The 21253-nt window shown below is 44.3% G+C and overlaps 1 protein-coding gene across 1 annotated transcript in view; it reads right to left on the reverse strand.

Annotated features, from left to right (window-relative positions):
* Positions 1–314: 314 nt before the first annotated feature.
* The window catches only part of LOC124622317 (cardioacceleratory peptide receptor-like), a 364747-nt gene continuing 343808 nt past the window's right edge, over positions 315–21253 (reverse strand). Inside the window, exons 5-7 of the mRNA XM_047147994.1 lie at positions 15927–16118; positions 13011–13157; positions 315–499 (exon numbers count right to left, since the gene is read on the reverse strand). Coding sequence (XP_047003950.1) covers positions 315–499; positions 13011–13157; positions 15927–16118 — 524 coding nt within the window. The remainder of the gene's footprint in view (positions 500–13010; positions 13158–15926; positions 16119–21253) is intronic.

Genomic DNA, 21253 nt, shown 5'->3' on the forward strand with positions numbered 1-21253 from the left:
CACAAACGGCATTATTCTCTTAAACTTCATTGCTGAGTCAAATACATGTTGCATTTCTGGCAAAATGGTGGAGTGCAAGAAACAGGTTCACAGACGCAGTCAGATACAGGTTTGCTGAATAATTAATTTAGACTAGTCTTATCACTGATACTTTCACAGAATAAAAGGATACAATTTCGGTTAGATACTTTCAACATCCGTGTTCCGAGAGGGGAACCCAACTGACGACATCTGTTTTACTAGGGAACAGCTCTGCTCCTCAACCAAGGAAGCGGTGAGCTCTCATTCTGCAGCCTCGTCCTAAAGAGGTGGGCTTACCTGAGCGTGCGGCATATCTGCGTGGAGAAGACGCAGTAGATGACCGGGTTGGCTGCGCTGTTGAGCGGCGCCAGACTCTGTATGAACGTCGCCAGCGCCACCATCGTCTGCGTCCTCGGCACGTGGCCGAACACCTGCAGCAGGTCGAACACGAAGTACGGGCTCCAGCACAGCACGAACACTGCAACACAGAGGCGCGAGAGTCTCAGCCTGGTGGAACACTCCCTGTTTTTTTGCTGTAGCACGATCACCTACGTCATCCAAGTGTCACCATTAGACCTTGAAATACTACCGAAGTGCGCTGCATCCAGAAGAGGAAGAGAAGACGAAATGATACGTGACGGGTAGAAAAGGTATGTGATGTCAGTGCAGTAATTACTAAAGTGAGTCAAGATTTCTTCGATTTTTGCCGCGCGGTCTGTGCGCCTTGCCACGGTTCTCGCGGCTCGCACCCCCCCCCCCCCCCTCCCCCAACCCCCTTCGGAGGTTTGAATCTGGGTCCTCCCTCGGGCATGGGTGTGCGTGTTGTCCTTAGGGCAAGTTACTTTAAGTTAGATTAAGTAGTGTGTAGGTCTAGAGACCGATGGTCTCAGCAGTTTGGTCCCATAGGAACTTACCACAAATCAAATCGTGAGTGAAGTTTACACAGAACTTGGCAAACTGTGCCCACCGTGATGTTGCACCGCATTCGGGCCGGAAGCATGCACGGAATCGGTTGGTAAGGGGCTCATAAAGCCTCTGTACCCTCTCCTTAGCCAATCTGGTCTACAATGTAGCAACAGGTCCTTAATATCCTACACACTAGCACTGGGGCTGAGTTACCGTCGCACATATATCCTATAGGGGGCAGATCAGGGGGTGTTTCTGGCCAGGGGAGTACCGGGTGATCAAAAAATCAGTATAAATTTGAAAACTTAGTAAACCACGGAATAATGTAGATAGGGAGGTAAAAATTGACACACACGCTTGGAATGACATGGGGTTTACTAGAACTAAAAAAAAACAAAGTTCACAAAATGTGCAACAGATGGCGCTGGACAGCAAAACGTCAGGTGACTGCGCATGACAATCGTGTATAAAAGGAGCTGTAATGAGAGAGAGAATCTCACCTTTGCCGACTTTTTCGTGCTGTGTTCTAGTGCCTATTCAGTGTTGTGTTGCGAACAGAAACCATGCCGTCGCTGGGTGTGAATTTTATATACTTTGCGAACAGAATCCAGACTGTCGCCGTGTTTCTTTTAACTGTCTATTGTTTTCCCTGTCTGCTCCGTATGTATTTTTATTCGCTTCATCATCCCTCTGTTGCTTGTTTTAATTTCCCCATTTTCTTTTCACCTTGTTACCCACTAAGTCCCCGATTTTATCGCCTGTTTTTTATTATTATTTATTCTCCTGCTCTTTGTCAGAAAATCTGTAGGCTGCAGAGCGGCGTCCTAAGCTGCTGCCAGCCCGCCCCCTTTGGGGGGAATTGAAATTCAATAAAGAAAAAAAAAAAAAAAAAAAAAAAAAAAGAGAGAGAATCAGATGCCAGATGCGCCAGTAGTCGCAGCGTGTTGACGTTACCTGAAAAGGCGCTTTTATTGAAGCTGTATTATCGGAATGGGGAATGTGTAAGTTCAGCGTTACGATCCTATCGCCATAGGAAGGGGATTCAAGCGGGTGAAGGTCCGATGACAAATGCAGCTGTGGCCAGAATGATTTCGAAGTTCGAAGCCACGGGGTGTTTAGACGATAGATCCCGTAGTGGCCGACCGAGCACAAGGCGTAATGCTGCTGAGACAGTTCAGGAAGAAATGGAGACCGTAGCGGGTTCGTCTATGCACGGGGAAGTCAGCGCTCGTGCAGTCGCACGTCGCACCGGCATTCCATATACTAGTGTTTGGTTGGCTCTGAGGCGTACCCTCCGATCCTATCCGTACAAAATCCACTGGCATCATGAACTGTTACCTGGCGATTTAGTGTAGCGGAGGGCAATTGCAGTGTGGGCGTTTCAAAAGATGGCGGAAGATGGCGATTGGTTGAGTAACGTGTTGTGGACCGACGAAGCTCATTTCACGCTCTGAGGGTCTGTCAACGCCCACAACTTCAGAATTTGGGCTACCGAAAATGATAGAATTGTCGTGGAAACTCCATTGCACGACGAGAAAGTCACGGTATGGTTTGGATTTACCACGTCTACCGTTATAAGGTCTTTTTTCTTCGAGGAAATGCGTTATCCTGGTTTTGTAACTGCCACCGTGATGGGTGAGAGGTACGTCGATATGTTACAGAATCGCATCATCCCCAGCCTGGCTGATAAACACCTGCTGGAACGTACGATGTTTATGAAAGATGGCGCTCCACTCCATATTACTAGACCCGTGAAAGATCTCCTGCGCGCGTCGTTTGGTGATGATCATGTGCTCAGCCGCCACTTTCGTCGCGCTTGGCCTCCCGGGTCCCCAGACCTCAGTCCGTGCGATTATTGGCTTTGGGGTTACCTGAAGTGGCAAGTGTATCGTGATCGACCGACATCTCTAGGGAGGCTAAAAGACAACATACGACGCCAATGCCTCACCATAACTCCGGACATGCTTTACAGTGCTGTTCACAACATTATTTCTCGACTACAGCTATTGTTGAGGAATGATGGTGAACAGATTGAGCATTTCCTGTAAAGAACATCATCTTTGCTTTGTCTTACTTTGTTATGCTAATTATTGCAATTCTGATCAGATGAAGCGCCATCTGTCGGACATTTTTTCAACTTTTGTATTTTTTTGGTACCAATAAAACCTCATGTCATTCCAAGCATGTGTGTCAATTTGTACCTCTCTATCTACATTATTCCGTGATTTATTCAGTTTTGAAATTTATACTGACTTTTTGATCACCCGGTACTTTAACATCACGTACACAGTTCATGGAAACACTTTCTAAGCGTGAATGAGCATGTCCTGTTGCAAAATGGAACCATAATAGTATCGCTTGAGATACAGGAGACGATAACGCAGGACTAATAGCCGCGGCGTGAAGAAGTCATACACAATGGCTCCGAACTCCATGATGCCGGCAGCAGCACCACTGTGCGTCTCCAAAGCGTTGGAAGTATGGGACCTATTCCGGGTAGCCTCCATACTTGCCGACGGTGGTCTGAGACAGTGCAGAACCGCTATTCATCAGTGAACACAAATCGACGCCATTAATCATCACTCCATTATTTCATGTCATGATACTACTCCAACAACAGTCTTCATATGGTAGCGCTAACGGCAGTAATTCCTTAGTCCATCTTCTTCTAGCCTCTGATATATGGCGCGGGATAACGCAATGCTGAAAGGAGTTCTGTTACTTTTTCTCGGATGGCAGCGAATATGTTAAGCGGTTACGATGTACTTACTGCACAATGTAGCGGTCCTGCTTTGTAGTGATCAGATATGGTCGAGCAGAACCTTGATGATGAGTATGCCCGCATTCACGTTACCATACGGTCCCACATCAGGCCACTGTCACATCTAATGTCCCACAACGCCGAATATTCCACGATTCGACCAGCCGTCCAAATGGAGATCCACAACAAGGTGTTTCTGAAAATCTGTCATATGCTGATAAAGCTTTTTCACATGAGGACTAGTGATCATCGTCGGCTTCACAATGATCACTCGACATTGGACGCCAATCATGTGAGTTATACGCACTTTAAGGCACTTTGGTGGCCAATCTGGTGTCATAGAGAATTGCATTTCTAATTATTTACATACCCGCCGATGAAGCGTTTGTACGAAGTTTCATTGACCTCCGACCATGTCTGGGTGCTTTAATCTTTGTCAGGCGAAATATTCATTACGTGTCCCCAACGGACGGAGTCCGATTACAAGACAGGGAATAAGGTGAGGACATTGTATCCTATAAATATTTAGTGCTAATACATGTGCAGTCCTAAAGCATCCACTGCACACCGACCAGCGCAGCACCGCGAAAAGGCATCAAAAAGACACTGACCGGCACGCCAGTAGAAAAAGAGGGGAACGCCAGTCCTCCAGGAAGAAAGAGTTCAGCACCCCCTGTCAGTGCCGACTTAACCAGCAGCCCATCGCTGGTCGGACCCAGTTCGGTCGCAGACTCCGAGAGCATCAGTACTGAGTAATAAGAAGACGTTACGTAGCCTTCGTTCTGCGAGTAGTGAGAGCGAGTAACGTAATTACACATAGAAGGGACAAGAAGTTAAGTTTCTTTTCATTTTAGAAATAAAGTATTATATTAATCAGCATGTGATATGTATAGACCATCTCTTCGTCAGCGTCAACAAACCTGTAACAGATTCATCATCGTTTTGTGTCCAATAGGTCATATATCAGATACATAGTGTAGGGTGATGTTGGCGATTTGTTTGTGCGTCAGTGGGCGAGGTCGTCGGTTTCCCTGCTGTAGCCTGTTGGTCGGCTGTGATAGCAGCTGGTATATCAAATCAACGATGCTGACATGCAGGGGCTTGCCGACGTTTGTCGCTTGTTGGTGTGTATTAGCTTGCCGTAGGTGGTTATGCCCTAGACACTACTAGCTAGGGCATTACCACCTATGCCAACCTAACATACATCAACAAGCGACAAACGTCGGCAAGCCCCTGACTGGATGTACCAGCTGCTACTGCTATTAAAGCCGACTGACAGGCTACAGCAGGGAAACCGGCGAGCTCGCCCACTGACCCACAAACATATCGCCAACATCACCCTAACTGTGCATCTGATATATGATCCATCGGACACAAAACGATGATAAGCCTAACTGTTACAGGCTTGCTGACGCTGACCGAGAGATCAACACCGGCTCCCAGCGGCAGCCGCCGAGTAACAGCACCGCACAAAGTCAAAGCTATCGACATGCATGACACCCACTGCTAACAAAGCCTACCCTTGCATGACCTGTTGTAGGCAGCAAAATATCCCCTACTGCTCTTATTACCCGACCTAACTATCGCAGAAGTTATTCTTCACTTGGATCTTGCCTTGGCACTTTTTTCCCTCTGCTCTTCAAACCGCTACCCTTCGTTCAAATTTAGACCCAATCTATCTCCAGATGAGCGCGTACTAATGGTTAAACTTAACCAGACGTACGCAAACATAGCAGTACCCGCATCCTGCGACACCTCACTTTAGTGAAAATATACCCTTATGCAGAGATAGCAGTAGACCTTTTGAGTTGGCCACCATGCCATTGCTGGCGTGGAGGGGCTCCATTGCTACAAAAAGAAAAAAAAGAAAAAAATAAATAAATTATAGACCCTTTTGGATTCCTGCTACCGGCCATCGTAACTTCCCTCCTTTCTTGTTAGTGTCCGTGTTGACTCCCATAGTAGCCGACATAACAATATGGACAAGGGAAACATATCGTCATATCGACTGGTCAACGATATTTCTCATCTTTCTCATATTTGTAATACGTGCTTAGATGTGACAAACGCAACTCCAGTGTGGTACACTTACCAAGTATCTTTCAAGTAATTAAGGATTTACAACCCTGTTGAATACCATATGAGAGCGCTCCTAGTAGGCTACATACACTACTGGCCATTAAAATTGCTACACCACGAAGATGATGTGCTACGGACACGAAATTTAACTGACAGGAAGAAGATACTGTGATATGCAAATGATTAGCTTTACAAGGCATTCACACAAGCTTGGCGCCGATGGCGACACCTACACCGTGCTGACATGAGGAAAGTTTCCAACCGATTTCTCATACACAAACAGCAGTTGTCCGGCTTTGCCTGGTGAAACGTTGATGTGATGCCTCGTGTAAGCAGGAGAAATGCGTACCATCACGTTTCCGACTTTGATAAAGGTCGGATTGTAGCCTATCGCGATGGCGGTTTATCGTACCGCAACATTGCTGCTCGCGTTGGTCGAGATCGTGCAGCCACGGCTCGATCCCTGAGTCAACAGATGGGGACGTTTGCAAGACAACAACCATCTGCAAAAACAGTTCGATGACGTTTGCAGCAGCATGGACTATCAACTCGGAGACCATGGCTGTGGTTACCCTTGATGCTGCATCACAGACAGGAGCGCCTGCGATGGTGTAATCAACGACGAACCCGGGTGCACGAATGGCAAAACGTCATTTTTTCGGATGAATCCAGATTCTGTTTACAGCATCATGATGGTCGCATCCATGTTTGGCGACATCGCGGTGACCGCACATTGGAAGTGTGTATTCGTCATCACCATATTGGCGTATCACCCGGCGTGATGGTATGAGATGTCATTGGTTACATGTCTCGGTCACCTCTTGTTCGCATTGACGGCACTTTGAACAGTGGACGTTACATTTCAGATATGTTACTACCCGTGGTTCTACCCTTCATTCGATCCCTGCGGAACCCTACATTTCAGCAGGATAATGCACCACCGCATGTTGCAGGTCCTGTACGGCCTTTCTGGATACCAAAATGTTCGACTGCTGCCCTGGCCTACACATTCTCCTGATATCTCACAAATTGAAAACGTCTGGTCAATGGCGGCCGAGCAACTGGTTCGCCACAAAACGCCAGTCACTACTCTTGATGAACTGTGGTATCATGTTGAAGCTGCATGGGCAGCTGTACCTGTACACGCCATCAAAGCTCTGTTTGACTCAATGCCCAGGCGTATCAAGGCCGTTATTACGGCCAGAGGTGGTTGTACTGGGTACTGATTTCTCAGGATCTATGCACCCAAACTGCGTGATAATGTAATCACATGTCAGTTTTAGTGTAATATATTTGTCCAATGAATACCCGTTTATAATCTGCATTTCTTCTTGGTGTAGAAATTTTAATGGCCAGTAGTGTAGTATACAATACATCCACAGTTTTTTTACATCCTATTTCCGAGGATTGTTTAGTGGAACAATTCAGAATTAACGAGTAACGTGTCTCGTCGGACATCTGTCATAGGACTGCACGTGCGTAGAAATCAGAGTTCAGGCACTGATTCAGTAAGCTTCTAAATATGTCATCTTCCTAGAGGCTTAAACTGAACTGTCAGTGTGCTTTGCCTCTATACCTGCTTTAAAGTGGGCTGTAAGGCTCGAACGGAAATTGCCAGGCTTCAGACGCGCCAGCGAGCGGAGCAAACGACATTACGGTGGATCTATGGGACGTGGCCGGATGCTGGAGTCCATTATTGGCCAGTGCTCTGCGTTGACGCTCCCACGTCACAGGTCCTCCCGTGGTAATTAGTGAGCTGCCTTTGGCGTGTGTGCCCCGGCCGCCGGTAATAATGGAATAAACAGTCTCTGCTGCACTCGGCGCCTGCACCGGTGGTGTTAGGTAACATTCAACTGGCGTTGTCGGCTCATGCATTGTGATGAGGTCACTGTCTAACTCGGCGGACACTCTCCTCTGATATATGAGCTTACTGAAACGTATCCTGCTGTTTCGGCTTGACAGCCCAGCTTACAGGCAGTGACTGTATCTGTGTTATTTCTCCCATCAGCCAGAGGAACGTTGAAAAGTCGAACCCCAACCTTCCAAACAATTAGTCTCAAGAAGATTTATCATTTACTGTGTCGATACTAGTTACAAAAACTTTATTTATGTGTTATTTTATCATTGGTACATCTTGTTGAACTCTATGTTTGTTATCTGATTAAAAATTGTCGAGCTTCATTGGGGTTATTTGAAGGTTGGAATGTGAAACGTTTGAAAGTGCCAAATCTCACTTTTGTCAGAAGAATAAAAAATATTCTATCCCTCTTCTGTGTAACTGATTTGTATCCAGACAAGTGAGAAGACATGTAGTGTTCACCGTATTACCGCAAACAATAGTGAGGCAAATCAGGCAATAAATATATTATTAAGTATGACGTAAACGCCGTACCGGGAACCTGGTTGTTTATAGGTGCCAATAAAAAGTAGTTACAACATCATTCTTACATTGAAGAAAACAGTAAGCACTTAAAGGTAATAATACTATTTATTTACACAAACACACCGTCACCAGTTTCGTGACGACAGATTAGTCGTCAGACTGCTGTTCACGTACAATTACATTTGTTGTTTACGAACTTCCAGCATACTGTAAATTAGTTATTCCTTACATTAGTTGTTCTTTGTTATTTTTCACCAATTAATGTCACCAACAACAAATGCGGTATGGATGTGAGCAGCCGTTTGAAGATGAACCTGTCGGTTTGAAACCTGTAGCGGAGCTATTTGCGCAAAGAAACATCTTTATTAACCGTAGCTACTATTTGTAAGAATCAGCTTGTATTTTGTCCACAGCCAACGCCTCTAAATGTGAGTTTCCGACAAAACAGCAGGAAGAAAGTTTTTGTTCCAAGAACAGGATTGCCACATGTCCAGGTTTTTCATGGCACTCCAGGTCTCAGATCAAAGAAATCGGTGGCCCGAAAAATATTCTCGCGACAGGCCATTTGTCGCGGAATTCGAATTTCAGATAAATACTCTCATACTACATAATTTTTCTTCAAATTCTTGAGTGGATCTATGCTTCAGCTGTAAAGTTAAATAAATGAAGTTTTTATTATCCCACCTGACTGAGTCCCTTAAGGGGTATCGTTTTGCGGTAACACTGCTGAGTTTCATTATGGTCCCTTATCTCAGTTCAGTTTAAGTTTTTCAGCAACGTGATTCTCTGTTTGTTTGTCTGTGTGAGTGGTATCGCGGTCTATTTCTTTTTAAAATGTTTGATTGTTTCAAGCTTACTCAAAATTCCAAAGAGTAGTTGTTCATTCCAACTCAAGAAAATAAAATCAAGCATCATAATCGTGGATTGTTCCGGTCTAGATCAACGCTCTATAATAAATGCTTCACTCTATGTGCGTTTTTGTTTTTTAGGTAAGAAATTATTACATATTATTAGTCTCAAATCATGGTTGAGCGATTACTGAGAATAGGTATTGTATTACCATAACAGGCCTGAACTAAATACTGTGACATCGGCGATGAGACATTTATCAATTTTTTTTCGTATTTCGTTCATGTTATTTGAAGAGTGACTGTTATCTGATGCATGAAGAATGAATGATTTCTATTCGTTGCAGACTTACGGTGGCAACCGTTTATGTGTCTTCCCCCTCGACCGCTGTTGTCGCTAGGTATTAGTGTACAATACCTAAAGTTTTATCTCTTGAGAGACTGTGATATACAAGCTTTAACGTTTTAAGTTTCGTTACTGCATATCGTAAATCCGTTCCAAGAAGAGTGTTACCATATCCAGATACTCTAAGATACAACTTTACTATATCAGTAACAGCTGAAAACAAAAGTTAACTTTTTTGTCATCATTCTGACTGGTGGATTCACGAATTTATCTTTCGTTGTAGTATTTCTGGCTTCACAGCCATCATATTCGGCTACAAGAAGCTTTTTTTACAGCAGTTGAGAAGGCAGCTGTGGCAAAATGACGTAATATAGTGTAAGGTACTGATGACAGATGGTTTGTTCGGTACGGGTACCGTGAGATAGATCGTCTAAGTTGTGGTCGTTCTCCGCGATTGGCTGCTGTGTTCGGAAGTTGCGCACCAAAACGATAATCTTCTACTACTAATATTTTAAAAATTAAACAGAATATTTACTTGCATGTCATAATTAATGCATCTCTCAGAAGCGTGTATCATTCCGTTATTTCAAAGGTATTAATAACCAGCGGAATAATAAACATTGCTAATCGTAAAGGCAGGAGAAGCACTCCGGTGGTCCTCGTATCACGCCTAAATTGGATGGCGGCGAAGTGGTTCGGCTGTAAGATCAGAGCTAGTTTGGCAGTGCCGGAGGACACATATGTTGTCTCCCGCCGTATCAGTTTAGACTTAATTTGCAGTGTCTATTCTGTAAATGTGAGAGCTCGTTCGGCTGTCTCGGGGACGGACATTTTTCCCCCACGCTATCAGTTAAGACTGAGTTGGCAATGTCTAGTGCAAAAATCGGAGCCGGTTCGGTAGTGTCGGAAGACAAACATGTAGTCTGCCGCGGTCAGTATTAGTTAAGACTTTATTAGCAACATGTGATTATTTGGACCTACATTTGAGAACAGTGTGATACTAATTACGGAAATATGCAGTTCATTAATTTGTTGAAGAATAAAAATCATTTGTGACTCTAAAAAGGAAAGTAACTGTGCAGTTTCTCCTGTTTGCCAATAAAAAGCGAGTGGCGTCACGTATAAACAAACTGATTGGAAATTTAATCGTTTCTAAAACAATAGTTCCTCGCTAAGAGTTTCTTACAGTCTCAAGGTTACGGATTCACTGCCTTCCTGCAGTTTTCTGCGCAGGTGACAACAACTGTGGTAGACTGCGGGTTGGTGAACGTTTATTAGAACTTATGCGTTCCACTCTGGGCGGTGGAAGCAAATAAGAACCTCGCCTGTACTGCAATCTTAGTACAATTTAGATCAGTGACACGTTGTCTGAGGTGACACAGAGGATGTGTGAAAGAGAAATATTTTTGAGAGAAAGGGTTCATTATACACACATATACATCACTTGTTCCTTACTCTAATTCGCCTCTTTTTCAACTTGCCGTGCTGAATTATTTGTTGGATGTATTCAAATCTGTGCCTTCCCCTACAAGTTGCAACATCTACAACATATGTACCATGTAAGTTATTTCTTAATGTCTATGCATGGCCTATCACACTGCCCCTTTTTCTTAAGAATATTTTTCGCACGTTTGTCTGCTCGGCACCAGTGCGGAGAAGCTTTTAATTTTCATCATCCTTTCAATTTTAAACATCCTCCTGTAGTACCAAATCTCGTACTCTTTGACTCGTTTTTTTTTTCGGTTTCCCACAGTCCATGATTCCTTACACACAATCCCCGGTCCCAACATACATCCTCACAATTTTCTTCCTGAAATGAAAGCTGATGTTCGGTACAAGTAGATTTTTCTGGCCAGAAATGCCCTATCTGCCTGTGATATTCTGCTTTTTATGACCTCCTTGTTTCGTCCCACAGGTGTTATTGTGCGTCATTCGCTTCGTCGAACTTGTGACCGCTGTTTTGGTGTTAAGTTCAACGATTATGTCATTTCTACTACTTCTCATTACTTTCGTCTTTGGCTAAACCCCAAAGCGTAGTTTGTGCTAATCAGACCTTTCGATTCAATAGCCTTGACTTTCACTGACTATAGAAATGAGTTCAGCAAATCTTACAATTCATACCAGTTCACCCTGACTTTTAATCCCACTCTTGTATCTCCTTAAATGCATCTTCGACGCATAAACGGAACAGCGGGGAAAAAAGACCCAATCCCTTTGTTGCACTCTTCCTAATTCGAAAATAGCTGTTATTGGTCCTCAGTCCGAAGACTGGTTTAAAGCAGCTCTCCGTGCTACTTTACGCCGTTCAAGCCTCTTCAACTCTGCATAATTACTGCAACCTACATTTTTTGCACTTGTTTACTGTATTCATTTCTTGGCCTCCCCTCACGACTTTTATCCCTGGCCCACACTTCCCTCCATTACTCTCAGAATGTGTCCTGATGTCTCAGAATGTGTCCTACCAACCGATCCAACCCTTTCAATTAAATTATGCCACAGATTAGTCTTCTTTGAGTTCTACTCAGTCCCTCCTCATTGGTTACATGATACAGCGGTCTAACCTTCATCGTTCTTCTTTAGCACCACATTTCAAAAGCTTTTATTCTCTTCACGTCTCAACTCTGTCTCGTCCGCATTTCACATCCCTACAAGGCTACACATCAGACAAATTCCTTCAGAAAAGACTTTCTAAGATTAATTTTTAATTCGATGTTGACTCTTCTTAAGAAACACTTTTCTTGCCAGTCTACATATTATATCCCCTCTATTTCGGCTATGATTAATTACTTTACTGCCCATATAACAAAACGCATTTATTATTTTTAGTGTTTCATCCCATAATCTAACTCCCTCGTTATTGCCTGATTTAATTCAGCTGCTTTCCATTACCCTTGTTTTGCTTTTGTTGATGTTAATCTTATAACATTTTCTCCGTCTCCTGAGTGACAAGAGCGCCTGTATGCCCTGCAGCGGGTCAGAGTTCGATTTCCGATCTGGGCGAAGATTTTTCTCCGCTCGAAGACGGGGTAGTCTGTTGCCATAATCATCATTTCATCTTGATTGACTTGAGAGTCACCCAACGTGGCATCAACTGAAAATATTTGCGACTCGGCGGCCGAAGTTCTCCAAGTGGGGACTGCCGGCCATCAACTTTTTTTCCCCTCCATGTCCTTTCAAGCACATTCCGTTCGTCTTCCTGGTCCTTTGCTGTCTCTGAATATAACTGAAATTAAAATATCACAACAAGAAAGTTTCAGTCAAAAATTAAGCATTTTACATTCAGTAGCACGAAGGTGACTAGTTAGTGAATCCGTCTGTCTTTGTGTGTGTGTGTGTGTGTGTGTGTGTGTGTGTGTGTGTGTGTGTGTGTGTGTGTGTATGTGTATGTGTGAATTCCTAAGGGACCAAACTGCTGAGGTCATCGGTCCCTAGACTTACACACTAAAACTAACTTAACGCTAAAGACAACACTCACACCGAAGCCTGAGGGAGGAGTCGAACCTGCGGTGGGAGGGGCTACGCAATCCGTGACATGGCGCCTCTAACCGTGCAGCCACACCGCGCGGCTACATGTCCTCGAAGTTAGGAGCTTTGCCTAAACTGTGCGGAGGTAATATTCCTGATGCCACATTTGTTAATTCATCCAGAGTCACCACCAGCACTCACCGAAGACGATGACGAAGGTCATCTTGACGGTCTTGATCTTGGCCCGGGGTATGAGTCCCCGCGAGCTGGCGCGCCGGCAGTCCTGATCGTCCGAGAAGCTCGGCGCCGGACCCCTGCCGACGCCGCTGCCCGCGCGGCTGTTGCCACCTGCCGACAAGAGCACACACAGTGGTTCCTGCCGTCCGCGCCGACAGTTCGTCCACACGTGACAACGAGTGGAACCGTCAAATAACGCCGCACGCTGGGGGCGTGAAATACTGTTTCACACAAAAGAACACTACAAATCAAGGTTATGAATGGGCTGTGCGATACCATATTATATGAGGTGTCATCGTTTTTTTCTTTATTTTCGGGAATGTGTGAAAGTTTAATCTGGAAAAGATGAAACCAGAGTAAAGTTAGATAAATGACATTAATTTCAACAAATGTTAATCTTGCTATTTCTCGGAAGAGCTCTTCGAAGAGCATCGTCATCCACATAAAGAAAAAACAGCACATTATAATTTATTCTCTAATGTGTGACTAGAAACCATACCGACTGACCGTCCTCTGACGTGTTAATACACAGAGGATTTGTAGGTCGGTGCTCCGACATTAAATTCCTAAGGCAGTACGAGGCAATAAACAAAAAAATAGGAATGCTTCCAAGATATTGAGTTTGAAGGTACGAAAACTTCCGAACAACAGTAAAGACAAAACATTTCGAGCCATCTGACATAGTCGCCGATATCTGTTGTGCATAATGCATAAGTCATGTTATCGTAAAGTACCTGATTTGTATCTCGCTAATTGCTAATTCTCCACTTTTATTTGAGTTCTATGTTTATTTAATTATTTATGTAACTTAATCTGATTAGAGCCATCGGGCGTTCTGTTACATTGGATAAGGGTTTCACATTTACTGTACCTTTTTCTTTCCTTCATAGTTACCTAAGAAATAACGAATTTAATATGACAAATAGCATTAACATGATCTGTTTCCAGCGGCAGTATGGGTAAACAATACCGACTATGAACTAATAAAGTTAATACTGGCATTATTCGTACTACTGCTGCTGATGTCACTAACAGTAATAACAGTAATAATAATAATAAAAATAATAATAAGAAGAAGAAGAATGGTAGTGGCAGATATAAAAAGAGTTTGTAAGTGCATAAGATACATGTTTTCAGACATAGCGAGTTCTGCGGAAAGGAAATTTATAGGAGACTGCATCAGATAATAATATTGGGAAATTAGGAAGATACTGTTGGAGAGAAGGTTGTACAACGGTAACGAATGCCTACAAGCACAATGGTTTAGTACATATGTGATTAACTGTGTTCTGAAATAGTTGATGTTATTCTGTTCTTAAATCAAATGCGGGAGATTATTCCAGAGTCAGGTTCCTGCTACTGAGAAAAATGGTTCAAATGGCTCTGAGCACTATAGGACTTAACTTCTGAGGTCATCAATCCCATAGAACTTAGAACTACTTAAACCTAACTAACCTGAGGACATCACACACATCCATGCCCAAGACAGGATTCGAACCTGCGACCGTAGCGGTAGCGCGGTTCCAGACTGCAGCGCCTTGAACCGCTCGGCCACTCTGGCCGGCTACTGAGAAAACCTTCAAGAAATTGAGAGAACAATGGAATCGGACAGAAAGGATTTGCTCTGATGGGTACGGGTATTTTTGCTTTGCTGTTCAGACAAGAGAACTAAAGGCGACGAGAGATATGAGGGACAGTGCACTTTCATAAAACAGTAAAGAACACAGGGAGTATGGAAATCTCTGCTCTTGTCTGCCCGCAGCCAGGATAGCTGTGGTGACGAAACTGATCATACATGGGCACATCACAGATATAGTGAACACAGGCATTCATAACCAGTTACAGACACCTTGAGCTTTCGTGAGAAAGGCCTTATAGTATAACATCGCTAGAAGTACGGGATGGTTATAATTAAACTTTCCCTATCTTGCACGTTATAACACGGAAACTAATTACCGTACGAGTACCAAACCTGGTAGCATTAATGTCAAGGACACGGGGACGAGAAATAATGCAGAATCAGTTCAATCGAAAAAATTTTAATTTGCTAATACGGTGCATCATACCATTACATACCGCAACCATTACTGCTACAAAATGGACTCAATATGGCTCCTGCGCAGCAGAACGAAGCATGTCCGTAGGTATGCTGGCTACCTCTCTCGATAAGCTGCACTTGAGGTCAGCACATGTGTGATTGTTTCCCTGGTAAACCCTGTCGTTCAGGTAGGATAAGGATTATTAGCTCAAAGAATTTACTCAGGTCTGTTTAGCGTGGTGATAGGACAATAGGATTCTATTAGTAGTAAATTTTTGTTAGATTCAGGAACGGTGATAAGTGGCTCTGAGCACTATGGGACTTAACTACTGAGGTCATCAGTCCCCTAGAACTTAGAATTACTTAAACCTAACTAACCTAAAGACATCACACACATCCATGCCCGAGGCAGGATTCGAACCTGCGACCGTGGCGGTTACGCGGTTCCAGACTGTAGCGCCTAGAACCGCACGGCCACTCCGGCCGGCCGCATGGTGATAAATTATACGATTTTACTCACCAAGGGCATGTAAGTTAGTTTCAGACTAGTTCTGTAAATGGTGGTCGGTTGTGTCATGGTAGATGGAGCAAGATGCCTATGGAGAGGGTTGTTAATGTAACCAGGATCAGAAGCTTTGAGGTCTACAAGCTGGGGTCTGCGACGTTTGATAGCTCAAGCAGGTGGTCCGGCATAGTCAGCTTGGAGTGTGTGAAGAGGAGCACGAATGTGATCAAGGACAGATGATGTGGGGCCTTGGTGGTGGATGATGTGGCGGGTGGTGGTCGCGGCAGGCAGGCTGGTGTGGCGGAGGTTAGAGGCAGCGGCGGTGTGTGGTACTCACGGCTGGCGGAGTACCTGGACGGCCGCACACTGGGCGCCAGCAGCTTGCTCTTGCTCCAGATGGTGAACACGATGACGGCGTAGCACGCCGAGATGATCACCGTGGGCACGATGAACAGCGCCACCGCCACCAGCGTCATGTAGACCTGCCACTGCCAGTTGTGCGGGAAGTCGATCCAGCACTGCGCGTGCCCTGCGTACGAGACACTCACGTCCTGCATCTCGCCACTTCCCAGTCCCCTATTGCTACAACTACCTTCACTCTTGCTCTACGCCAGTGAAAACCAAGTAAGTCCCACAATAATGACCTTATATCTACATCTACGAGGGCGTGCCGAAAAGTAATATCTCCAAATTGTTTGTTTGAAAACTCTTAACGCCTTGAAAAAAAAAAAAAAAAGTTTGTTAACGTTCTACATCTTTATCCTCCACGTCTAAATATACATTTCTCAACATAGTTACCCTGGCGAGAGACATTTCTCCCCGTGAGGGACCAGTTTCTTAATATGTTCACTCACGAACGTTTGAATTTGTTCAAGGAGCTACTATCTCACCTGCACTTCCAAGGCTCCATCAGTATCAATTCGAAGTCCTCGAATGCGTTCTTTAAGTTTTGGAAATAGACGAAAATTGAATGGGGACCAAGTCGCTACTGTATGGAGGATTATCGATGACAGTAAACCCAAGGTATCGGAATGTTGCAGACTGAGCATTCATGTGTGGTCTGACAGTGTCATGATGAAGGTGAGGGTGCTCCATATGTGGACTATCTCTTCGAATTCAAACATCAGTTACAGCAGGCTGTTTCTCACACACCGACATGGTTGCATTGCACACACAATTTTACACGCTACAGTTCGGAGCACTCTAGTGCCAGAAGGTTGCGATTTGCGACAGCAAAGAGAAAAAGTACACCGAGTAATTTGTATCGGATGTAATACGTCAACGAATATTGAGAACAGAATAAAATATTCGGAGGCATTACTTTTCAGCACGCTCTCGTACATGATTATTCTACATTTCACACTCAAGTGTATGCCAGAGGATTCTTAGAATCACTTGTAGATAATATTTTGACCGTTGCACTCTCGAATTGGACGTGGGAAAACGAACTTGTAAATCTTTCATGTGAGCTTTGACTTGTCTTACTTTATTACAATGATAATTTCTCCCTATGTGGATGGATGTCAGTGAAATAATTTGGCGTTCGGAGGAGAAAGTTGATGACTGAAATTTCGTGAAAATATCTCCCTGCAATAAAAAAACTATGTTTTAATCACTGTCATTCCAACATGGAACAGCATATGAGTGGTCTGAGTTATACCTACAGAACAGGAAGTAAAAAGTTTCTTCATATAGTTTAAGTGATTTAAGGAAGTTTCCCACTGCATCTAACAGGGGTGAAATTATATTCGGTGTCCCACAGGGTTCGATCATGGATCCCCTTTTGTTCTTGATATCTCTGAATGTACTCCCTTCTTATCTGAAACTAGAAGCTAAACTGACACTGTTTGCTGATGATACAAGCATCATTAACAATCCAGTAAAAGAAACTCCAATAGAAAATGATACGAATTATGTCTTAGGAAAAGTTATTGATTGGTTTTCTGCGAATGGGCTTGCTCTGAACTATGAGAAAATAGAGTACAGCCAATTTTCTACTGCAAGGAGTAAAATTCCTTCAATAAATATAACACATAAACAGAAGTCAATAGCCAGGGTGAAGCATACTAAGTTTTTGGTAGTACATATAGATAACAATCTTAATTGTAAAGTTCATATTTTCGATATCCTAAAGTGACTAGGTTCAGCAACTTTTGCAACCAAAATAGTTGCTGATTTTGAGGATATAGAAATTTACAAGCAAACATACTTTCGAAACTTCCTGGCAGATTAAAACTGTGTGCCCGACCGAGACTCGAGCTCGGGACCTTTGCCTTTCGCGGGCAAGTGCTCTACCAACTGAGCTACCGAAGCACGACTCACGCCCGGTACTCACAGCTTTATTTCTGCCAGTACCTCGTCTTCTACCTTCCAAACTTTACAGAAGCTCTCCTGCGAACCTTGCAGAACTAGCACTCCTGAAAGAAAGGATATTGCGGAGACATGGCTTAGCCACAGCCTGGGGGATGTTTCCAGAATGAGATTTTCGCTCTGCAGCGGAGTGTGCGCTGATAGGAAACTTCCTGGCAGATTAAAACTGTGTGCCCGACCGAGACTCGAACTCGGGACCTTTGCCTTTCGGGGGCAAGTGCTCTACAAACTGAGCTACCGAAGCATGACTCACGGCCGCTACTCACAGCTTTACTTCTGCCAGTACCTCGTCTCCTACCTTCCAAACTTTACAGAAGCTCTCCTGCGAACCTTGCAGAACTAGCACTCCTGAAAGAAAGGATGTTGCGGAGACATGGCTTAGCCACAGCCTGGGGGATGTTTCCAGAATGAGATTTTCGCTCTGCAGCGGAGTGTGCGCTGATATGAAACTTCCTGGCAGATTAAAACTGTGTGCCCGACCGACACTCGAACTTGGGACCTTTGCCTTTCGCGGGCAAGTGCTCTACCAACTGAGCTACCGAAGCACGACTCACGCCCGGTACTCACAGCTTTACTTCTGTCAGTACCTCGTCTCCTACCTTCCAAAAATCTCATTCTGGAAACATCCCCCAGGCTTTGGCTAAGCCATGTCTCCGCAATATCCTTTATTTCAGGAGTGCTAGTTCTGCATAGTTCGCAGAAGAGCTTCTGTAAAGTTTGGAAAGTAGGAGACGAGGTACTGGCAGAAGTAAAGCTGTGAGTACCGGGCGTGAGTCGTGCTTCGGTAGCTCAGTTGGCAGAGCACTTGCCCGCGAAAGGCAAAGGTCCCGAGTTCGAGTCTCGGTCGGGCACACAGTTTTAAATCTGCCATGAATTTTCATATCAGCGCACACTCCGCTGCAGAGTGAAAATTTCATTCTGGTAACATACTTTTATTTTGTGATGTCTGGAGTAGCTCAACAGTTAAGCAAATAGTATTCACTGCTGAAAAGAATGTGGTTAGAATAATGTGTGATGCTCACAGTTTCACATCTTGTAGGCATCTCTTTAAAAGGTTAGGAATTCTTACAACAACCTCACAGTACATTTACTCAGTAATGAAATTTGTTCTCAACAACATGGATGAGTTTCAAAACAACAGTGACATTTACGTTTCTAACACCAGAAGAAAGAAAGACTTGCACTGTCCTCTACTTAACCTATCTGTGGCACAAAATGGAGTAAAGTATGATGCTCTATAGCTTTTTGGTAAATTACCGGGTGAAATAAAATGTCTGACAGACAGCAGTAACAGTTTTAAAAATAAATTGAAATCGTATCACCTTGACAGCTACTTATATACCATAGATGAATTCTTCAATAGGAATAAACAAATATATGCGCTACTGGCCATTAAAATAGCTACACCAAGAAGAAATGCAGATGATAAACAGGTATTCATTGGAGAAATATATTATACTAGAACTGGCATGTGATAACATTTTCACGCAATTCGGGGGGCAGAGATCCTGAGAAATCAGTACCAATAATAACCACCTCTGGCCGTAATAACGGCCTTGATACGCCTGGGCATACAGTCAAACAAAGCTTGGATAGTGTGTACAGGTACAGCTGCCCATGCAGTTTCAACACGATGCCACAGTTCATCAAGAGTAGTGACGCGTATTGTGACGAGCCAGTTGCTCGGCCACCATTGACCAGACGTTTTCAGTTGGTGAGAGATCTGGAGACTGTGCTGGCCAGGACAGCAGTCGAACATTTTCTGTATCCAGAAAGGCTCGTACAGAACCTGCAACATGCGGTCGTGCATTATCCTGCTGAAATGTAGGGTTTCGCAGGGATCGAATGAAGGGGAGAGCCACGGGTCGTAACACATCAGAAATGTAGGGTCCACTGTTCAAAGTGCCGTCAATGCGAACAAGAGGTGACCGAGACGTGTAACCAATGGCACCCGATACCATGACGCCGGTTGATACGCCAGTATGGCGATGACGAATACACGCTTCCAATGTGCGTTCACCGCGATGTCGTCAAACACGGATGCGACCATCATGATGCTGTAAACAGAACCTGGATTCATCCGAAAAAATGAGGTTTTGCCATTCGTGCACCCAGTTCCGTCGTTGAGTACACCATTGCAGGCGCTCCTGTCAGTGATGCTGCGTCAAGGGTAACCGCAGCCAGGGTCTGCGAGCTGATAGTCCATGCTGCTGCAGACGTCGTCGAACTGTTCGTGCAGATGGTTGTTGTCTAGCAAACGTCCCCGTCTGTTGACTCAGGGATCGAGACGTGGCTGCACGATCCGTTACAGGCATGCGGATAAGATGCCTCTCATCTCGACTGCTAGTGATACGAGGCCGTTGGGATCGAGCACGGGGTTCCGTATTACCCTCCTGAACCCACCGATTCCATATTCTGCTAACAGTCATTGGATCTCGACCAACGGGAGCAGCAATGTCGCGATACGATAAACCCCAATCGCGATAGGCTACAATCCGACCTTTATCAAAGTCGGAAACGTGATGGTACGCATTTCTCCTCCTTACACGTGGTATCACAAAAACGGTCCACCAGGCAACGGCGGTCAAATGCTGTTTGTGTATGAGAAATCGGTTGGAAACTTTCCTCATGTCAGCACGTTGTAGGTGTCGCCACCGGCGTCCACCTTGTGTGAATGCTCTGAAAAGCTAATCATTTGCACATCACAGCAAGTTCTTCCCGTTGGTTAAGTTTAGTGTTTGTAGCACGTCATCTTCGTGGTGTAGCAATTTTAATAGTCGCAGCATTCATGTTTGGTCTGCACTGTCATACTGAAGGAGAGGGGGTCCATGTGTGGACTAACTCTTCGAATTCGAAAATCGATTACAGGAGATTTTTTCTCACGCATCAATTTGATTACGTTACATACCACCATGTTAGGGCCTCTCTAGTGGCAGGACTTCTTCGAATTCAACTACCAACCCCAGTCTGGTAAGCATCGTATCGTATGCCGTGAAGAGGTATTCCAAAAGAAGACGGATAGTCCTAATGAAGGCAGTCTCCTAAGTAGATACGATATATCTTCAAGTGCTTGGTCAATAATAAGCAGTCTTCGGTCCGCTTTCTCCACAATATTTTCAATGTGATGCTTGCAATTATAGGAGTTTACAAATGCAATGGCTATTATTTTTTTGAGTAGACAATCTTTAAATTTGTATACCTACTTTACCGTTTAAGCGATATTCAACCCTTCAGTGTATAATACGGAGACTTTTTGGAGCCATATGGATGTCCAGGCCAGATCCTAGAAAGAAG

The sequence above is a fragment of the Schistocerca americana genome, chromosome 7, assembly GCF_021461395.2.
Source record: "Schistocerca americana isolate TAMUIC-IGC-003095 chromosome 7, iqSchAmer2.1, whole genome shotgun sequence".
In the NCBI taxonomy this organism is placed as follows: Eukaryota; Metazoa; Arthropoda; class Insecta; order Orthoptera; family Acrididae; genus Schistocerca; species Schistocerca americana.